Here is an 8,365-nt window from a genome sequence, read left to right on the forward strand (position 1 = left end):
TGCTGTTGTCCCCAGGCTGCCAAAGCAGCTCCTGTTTCCCCAGGCTCTGCTCCCCTTCTCGTGCGAATTTCCCACTGGAGCATCCCTGAGTCCCGCAGGGATGGGGAGCGGGGATCCCAGTGCTCACTGTGCGGCTCTGGAAAATAGCGCGTGGAAGCCCCTGGCTTCAACAGAAACCATTCAGTATTTCACATCTTAGCAAAACAAGCTGAAATCAGGGCAGATAGGAGAAACCTAACCTACTTACTGGTAGCTGACAAGCAAAGCTCTCAAACCCAGAAATTCATGGCTTGGAAAAGTGTGGAGTCAAAGTAAAATTATATGCCTACCACAAAATCTGTACATGCAAACAGCCATGCGAAGTGAAGGACTGCGTTAGCCCAGCTCAGAAAGAGCCCCGAGGAACAAAAGAATAAAATCATTCCTGAAGCATAACGAAGTGAGATCTGACCACAGTGTTTGATCAAAACAGCTGGGGAATGATGAAGCAATATTGATTCAGGAGAGCTTTCAAATTCCCGTGGATTTTCATTCATCAGAGCCCTAGGAATACCTTGTGTTGCCTTTTAGCATCTAAATAGGAAGGCGGATGAAACAGTTCACCAAATGAGAATTTCCTCCTCCACCACCCTGCCAAGGTCAGACCACACCAGCCGGCCGCATTAACCAGTCTCCAGGAGAAAGCAGTCTCTGGAGGGACTCTTTCCAAAAAAACCACTTTTCCTGAGCCTGTGCAATGGGCATTTTCCATAGCAAGCTGACTGAAGGACAGCCCCCAGCACTGCCCATGCCCCGGCACCCCCCGAGAGCCCAAACCCCTTCCTCCCAGCCACTTCTCATTGACTTCAGGCTACGTCACATATTGGAAAGTATCACAAGTCAGAAGAGAAAGCCTAATTCTCCCAGGAATCAGTTTTATCTGAGTTTGGGGTTTGGGCTGCGGTGGGGCGTTGTCGGATTTTTTTCTGGACCAGGATTAGGGCCAATGGGAATTAGGGTAAAATTCAGAAGTAGGAAGAAACAGATAATGATCTGTTGGTCCCTACAAATAGTGAATCACAAAACTCCAACAGATCACTTAAAAACATACACTGGGTCAGAGCTACTCAGTGTCTGCCTCCACTGGTAGCAAATAGCACGTTACTGAAAAAATATATAGGTAAGGTAAACATAACACCCACTTCCCGCACGGCACAGCCTCCCTGTGCCCAGGCACTTGTGGTTCAGGCACCGGCCAAGCCAGTTTCTCTGTGCCCCTTGGTCTTTACGAATTGACAGATTTTCCTTCTATGAATGATGAAATGTACAGCGGGGGATTTTTTTTCACCATAGTGAGAAATAGAAGATTTTTTTCTTAGTGCCTTTAGAGGAAGGAAAAGATTGTAGGGAAAATTGCCTGGTGTCAGCACCTTAATTCCCTTTACAGAGAAACAGCAGTAGCCCACGCATTTAACTACACTTCTGGTAGTAAAAAGGCAAGACAAATTTCATTAAGCAAAACACATTACCTCTCAGCATTGATTACTGGGTTATAAATGTGACCTGCTAAGTGTGCATTAAAGCAGCAACCTGGAGTCGCCGGTGACTTTCTCGACGCTTGAGTAGGTGAATGAAGACCAGAGATGTTCTCTCTGATAGTATAGCACTTTGAGGAGGCTCATTAAGAACAGAAATTGTCTTTGAAAACGCATTATCTTGCTCTGTGCATGCAACTGAAGAGAGTGGGCTGTGGCTTGCACAGAGGCACGTCCCAACCTGAAAGCCCAAGAGCTACGAAGCCATGAGGACAGGGTGGCACGACAGGATCCCCTTGGAGGTGTAAGACCCTATTCTCCCCTTTTCTGTACTGCGTTTCCTCCGGATCTCTGTTCAGTGACTCCTTAGGGAAAGGTTTCCTGGAAGACCAGAGTACATGCATTTCATCTGTCTCTATCGGAGCAATTTTCTCCAAGACACTTCCCCATGAACTTGCCACTTGAGTGTCTGAGCAGGGTAAAGGTAAAGAGTTACTCCCCAAAATAAAACCCTGAGACATCAAAAAGATACTCCCTGAGTGGATTTTAAGAAAACTCTTTGTGGAAACATACACCTCTCATTGCAACTGGAATACCGCTTCCTTCTGTGTCTGGGCCAGCAACACGAGTCTGGTCAGAAGTCTGATGTCCTTGTGTGAAGTGGGTTTGGTGGGCGTTCGTTGAGCTCCACACAGTTCAGTGTCACCGTCAGCCTGGCCAGTCAAAAGGCCAAGAAACAAAAGGGACAAATCCTAGTCCTACAGAAAGACCCTGCAGATCACAGCTGAGGGAGAATGGCAGAGCTGATGCCAGCCCTGTGTTCCGCGGACAGCTGCAAACAGGATCTCCAGCCTCTTTGAACAATTTCTGTTGGCATCACACTTTCAGGATCAAAACGATCCCTACTGAAATTTGTCTCACCGATCCCAGTAGTGTACCCAGGGGTTTGACCTGACTTCAGAGATGTCAGTTTTTTGCTTGCCCCAGTACAAGGCAGCAGAGATGAGGCTGTAGGTTTTTAGACCATTGCACCAAAAAGAAAAAACCTAGGATCAGACCTTCAGTTGGCACAGATGGGCTTCTGCCTGGTCTTTGATGGGGCCCTATCCATCCTACTCCATGGAAGTCCTTGTCTTGGCTATGCCACATCTGACATTTACACAAATAACAGGGCGACACTACATCCTCACAGAAGCTCCAGGAAACCCCAGACCAGGCATTGCTGCATGAGCAGAGACCTTCATCCACAGGCAAACACAAAATACCATCCTGCAGCTTTGCAAACACACCGTACAGCCGCTGCCCCCCTGCAGCTCACCAGCTGGATGAGACGCGGTACAGGAGGAGCCGTGTAGTTTATCCTACCTCACATTAACATCAAGTTCTTCCATCACAGGCAACAGGCATAGGTAGCTGGGAGTTCAATGTCCATAGAAGAGACCTCGTCCTGCAGCGGAGAGAGTTAGAAAGGACAGCTATAAATGGAAGGCTCTCTCATGGGTGCACATTTACCCCAGTGAGGACACCCATGCACTGCGTTTTGCCCCTCTGGCCTGGCTTCTCTTGAGAACGGGTTACGTAGACATGTCCAAATGAAATCGTACCATTGCACAGAGCTGTCATAACACAATTTGCCGTTATCTACCTGGACATATTTGTATCTCGCAACACTAAGGCGCATGCCTGGAGGCCCAAAATCAAGCTGAAGTGACAGACAACCCTCTGTGGCTGTGTATACACCACCCACCCATGCATAACCTGGGGCTAACAGAGTGCTCCACCGTCCCAGTGGGACACTGGCTCTGCTGAAAACAATAAAAACATTCCCCCTTTTATGAGCTTCCAGCTCTTCACCTGGAAGCTAAGATCAACCTTTAATCCACTCCATGATCATCACTTCTCCTGGGATCTTCTGGGATTTAGATTCCCAGAGGATTGCTTCAAGTGCAGCAAGGTAGTAAAATACTGTGAGGAGTGCTCCACTGGCACAGGGAAAAGGCTCCTCTGGACAAATATTCAGTTCCCATAGGGGTCAGGAGAAGCAGTGTAGGCAGAAGTCATACAAAACAATGCATAGGATACAGATCACATCTAAGACCGTGTCTGTCCCGGTCCTCTGCAGGTATCTTGTGTCACTTGTTGAAAAATCCCATTCTGTGTAGTGCCTCCTCAAAAGAGCAGCAGCTCCTTCCCTCCAATTACCACAAATGACTTAAGTAGGGAAATAATTTCAAAAGACACGAACCCAAAGCCTTGTGCCTGCGCACACAGCATACCGTGCTGTACCCAGTGAGCTCTGGCGCTGGTGTGAAAAGGGGCATACACAAAAATACCCTTGGTCAATCTGTCCTGTCCTTCTCAAGTGAAACCCCCAATGACCTCAGATGAATCCACCTACATATGTTTTCAAAGACTCTCACAGCTGAAATAGCCTTATTTCTAGAAATAAATGCAAGCAACATAAATTACTACTAGGGGCACCATTCTTGAAACTTGTTCTCCAAGACCAATTTTTCATTGCATTTATGGAAATATGTTACGTTGCAATTCTGGTGACACCGAGGAGCTGAGCACTGCGATGTAAGCGACCTCTTCCAGTCTATGCTTGCATTCAAAGTTACAGGTTAGAGCATACACATATGTAAGCTGCACAGGGTCTAAGACTTTTCACGGTAACTTCCAAAATTTCAAAGCTACAAAAAGTAGTTTAAGCACAATCAGCTGAAAAAGGCGAAACCTGGCTGCGAAAACACAGGCGACAACGCTTGGTAAATTAGTTTCTGTTTTTACACAAAATTAAAACATTGACTTACCACTAAATTAAAATAGGTTTCCTGTGACACTATTGTAATTACAAAGAACTAAATGATTTGCAGCTCAATAAATAAATGTACTTACTCCCAGCAACATTAAGTGATATAAATATTAATGGTATTTTTAATTCTATCAAAATTCTATCATGACTCCAAAGAAATGAATGCACCGTCTTAATAAAGCGTTTGTGCGTTTGCTGCCGTTAATCCAGTGGAAAAAACGGGATAAGTTCCTGAGCACTTCAGACTGTTCATTGCCCCTTGTGTTGTGTCTCCAGACAGCCAAGGAGAATGCCACCGCCGTGGCGCTATTAATAATAACTCAACTGCAAATAACACCATTGTGGTTACTCGGATTCAAAGAAAAGATTGTACGAATGTTGACTCAGACTTCCTAGATATGCTGCCAGGTTTGCACTGCAGATGAACACCCACTACGCTGGCCTGCTTCGGTGCTCACCAGAATTAGTACTTCGGGAGGTACAGACTAGACACCGTTTCACAAGAAAAAACTTACTCGAGTCAAAAGGGTGTTTTTAGCTGAGGGTGGAAACCTTCAGAAGTTGGCCGCTATTTACAGCCTAAGCCTTCAGCTGGTGTTTCTCAGGGCACTCTGGAATCTGGTGACTTAAAGACTACCGCTGCGTTTTGCACGTGAGGGTCTAGAGTTTCTGAGCAAGTCACCTCTGCCGCAGAGCTGACCTCTAACTTTAATTTAGGGACCCAAACCATCTCTCCTGTGCTGCTGCCCTGGAGTTCTTCCGCAGAAGAAAATGCCTCGCAGGCTGCTGGGACAGCTGCCTGTCAGCGGTGCAGGGAGCACATCCCGGAAGATGGTCTTTGGGGATGTAAAAATACAACCAATAGACTCGGAGATCAAACAAACGGACAAAAAGAAACCCAATTATTTCATCTCCAAAAAGGTTTTAAGTAGCCACTTAGTTCAAACTGTTCATTTGGCACACAGGTTAAATTAATTTCAATTTATTCCGAAGGAAATACATCAGAATAGGTCTGATACGGTGCTTTGTTTCAGATGGGGACAGGACCCCATTCTTCCCCATCCTGTCACTTCAAAAAGGATAAATATGAAGCAAACAGAACCTTGAGAAACTGCAGCCAAAACACATGAGATCTCGACCCACCTCCTCTGCCTACCAGCGCAGCGGGTGAGCACTGGGTCGTTCTGCCTTACAGCATCCTTCAAAAGCAAGTTGTCGTCTCGGTTTACCATGGAGGCACAGAGAGGCTGACTGCGCCCCACCAAGAGGATTCGGGGCAGGGCAGAAGCAGACCCGGGACATAAGATATAGATATTAAACCGATCTTAGTGCTGAGATAGCTCAGATATGCCACGAGGAAAACCTGGTCAAATTTTGTTGACGTCGGATCAGGGGAAATTGTTTCCTCGCTATGCAGAAGAAGAGAGGCTTTAGCACTTAGTGGTGCAGTGGGAAGTTACGAAACTGCTCTGCAGTTCTGCATGACAAGGGAAATGCGGAGCGCGGGGGGGCAGCCAGAGCAGAGGGTAGGAAGAAGAGAAGACAGAAAAAAAATGTCACCTATCTGCACTATCCCAGTCCCCCATGCTCCCTTCGGTATCAGGATTTAAGAGGTCTCTTGGGAAACTCTCTAAAACAAGCAAAACTCACCATTTCAGTACAATCAGAATTGTTGTCTATTCATCGAAATGTAATTTGCTATGTAGGCACCGGCATTACTCTTCCTTCAGTCACAGCAAGTATGACACTTAAAAACACAGGAAAACTTTTTTGTTTGTTTGTTTCTATTAATAATTTTCTTCATTTGTTTTGCGAAATAACCTTTTTGGTACAAAACAGGAAAAAAAATGAAGGTCTTAAGGATTTTGATAAAAACTAGGAATTCTGTATACAAACACCCAGCTACATCTCATGGTGCAGTTAGGTGTGTTCCTGGCAGCCACCCCATACACGGTGTGACAGCCAGCGACCACGTCCCTTATATTATACCTCACATACAATTTAGTGTTTCGTATAATTCTTTACATATTTCTAAGCTCTGCAGCCCTCAGAAAACTTTTAAAATAATTTGTAACATCCCCCCTCTCCCCCATACGTTATCTCTTTTCCCCACAAATAGAGAAACAAGCAACATTTGGGTCTGAACAGGCAATGCATTTACAGCATCACCCTCCACAGCCCTCCAAGATCGGAAACATCCCACCGCTGTACAGGAGACCTGTGGTATTTTAGGGGCTGTTGGTACTTTCATCTTTCTCCATATGATGAAGCATATAATGAAAGGACATTAAACCAATGACATTATTTAGCTTTTGTCAGCTTTTCCACAATGGATTTTAGAATTGGATCTTCCTTCCCTTTTGCTCTCCCCATGACACCGCAGTGGTTAGACCTCTAGTCATTGGATTCCCAACGAAGAAAGAAAAACGACGTCAATACCACGTAATAAAAAAGTCTCCACAAGTTATTCTGTAAATATATCTGCCTCACATAGAGGGCTCGGCGCTATTATTTGTTATTGAAGTGATTACTCATAGTCAATTAGGAAGCTGTTCTTTGCTTAGCAAAGATAACATTGACCTCCTAACTCAACCCTTATACCACCCAGCCCATCACGTATATATTCTCTTCAGCAAAAAAGAGCTTTTCTGCTGTTGTGCATGACAGTGATTACAGGCACACGGAGCCACGCACATCACTGCAGCCAGGTCATGTTTTCCTGCACGTGAACATCCAGCTTCCGACCGCTCCTGAGCTCTACAGCATGGACTGAGGACAACAGTCCTGCAAACCCATGGTCTTCCGCTCCTGGGCTCCAGAACCTTTCCATCCTGGGCTTGCTGAGAGCAGCCCCACACGCAACCTGCCAGGGGGCCCGAGTGGGGCTGCAGCTCGGACACAGGTCCGCTCCGCTGGCCACACAGGAGAGTCAGGCTGAGCCTCCGCACGCCAGATGCATCTCAAAATGAGTCCTCTTGTATGTGTTCTCCTCAGATTTGGTACCAAGGACTGCAATGAAAAGCTCACCACAGTAATCTACCTAAGGACTTCGGTTACCGTGAGAGGCTAAATTCAGGCAGTCTTTCCGGTGTCACCACAAAATTAATTTTGATAACTCCTGCAAAATGGAAGAAAAACTTTTCACCGATTTTGTATGTCAAAATTCCAGTTTGGGGTCATCTTGTTTGATTTATTTTTCTGCAAAATTTTATAATCTTAATGTGAAGTTACACACTGTCTGTACCATCATACTATCATGGATACCTCTACAATAAATTAAACTCTCTACATTAGAAATAAAAAAAAATAAAATAAAACATGGAACTCAAAAAAAAAACCAACACAAAATAAACCAGCCAAACAAAAAAAAGGCCTTCTCGAAGAACTGTTCACCCAGAGAAACTTAACTGAAGTCAGCACTGTTGGCAGTATTTTCACTTCAGCAAAGCACAACATTTTTTAATGGAAAAAACCACAGGCACAGCATCTCCAGCAGGCTTGACATGACAGCTCCATAGACTTCCCTCGCGAGGCAAGAACTCCTCATCTTATTTTATTCTCCACTAATCACTGCCACCAAAAAAGAGCAAGACAGATATACCATATGCGTATGACGAGTCCTAGTCATGACTGCACAGGAGACTGGCTCTGACTTGGGAAAGGCAATCCAGTAATAAGCTTCAGCAAGGTTGTGCTCATGGCATTCAGGGAAATCAGAAACCATCCATCTGTCAAGATGAGATCAGCTGCATGCTTGTGCCTCACTCCTTCACCTGACACACTACCAAGTCACCTTAGCAGATGCTCCCCTACCTCTGCCCTTCTCCTCCCCACCTCCACCGTTTGGGGGGGGGGGGGGCTGGGGGGAGGGGGACGGGGTAAGAAAACAAGAACCCAACGAGGAGGTGGATAAACTGACGTATCTTCCCAACCAAGCTGCAGGGACTGTTGGGGAAACTTTTCTCAGTGGCGTTAAGGTATTAACAAAGAATTCACTTCTCAGAGACCATAAGGAGTTAGCTAGCGGCCAACAGCT

General features: G+C 45.7%; 1 protein-coding gene across 1 annotated transcript in view; it reads right to left on the minus strand.

The window, feature by feature from the left end:
• The window catches only part of HTR4 (5-hydroxytryptamine receptor 4), a gene marked incomplete at both ends in the record, with an annotated part of 100,465 nt that extends 94,904 nt beyond the window's left edge, over positions 1-5,561 (minus strand). Inside the window, 3 exon segments of the mRNA XM_082490176.1 lie at positions 2,880-2,935; positions 2,939-2,961; positions 5,486-5,561. Coding sequence (XP_082346302.1) covers positions 2,880-2,935; positions 2,939-2,961; positions 5,486-5,561 — 155 coding nt within the window.
• Between the last annotated feature and the right edge of the window lie 2,804 nt (positions 5,562-8,365).

This window comes from Vanellus vanellus, assembly GCF_965231255.1.
Source record: "Vanellus vanellus genome assembly, chromosome: 13".
Classification (NCBI taxonomy): domain Eukaryota; kingdom Metazoa; phylum Chordata; class Aves; order Charadriiformes; family Charadriidae; genus Vanellus; species Vanellus vanellus.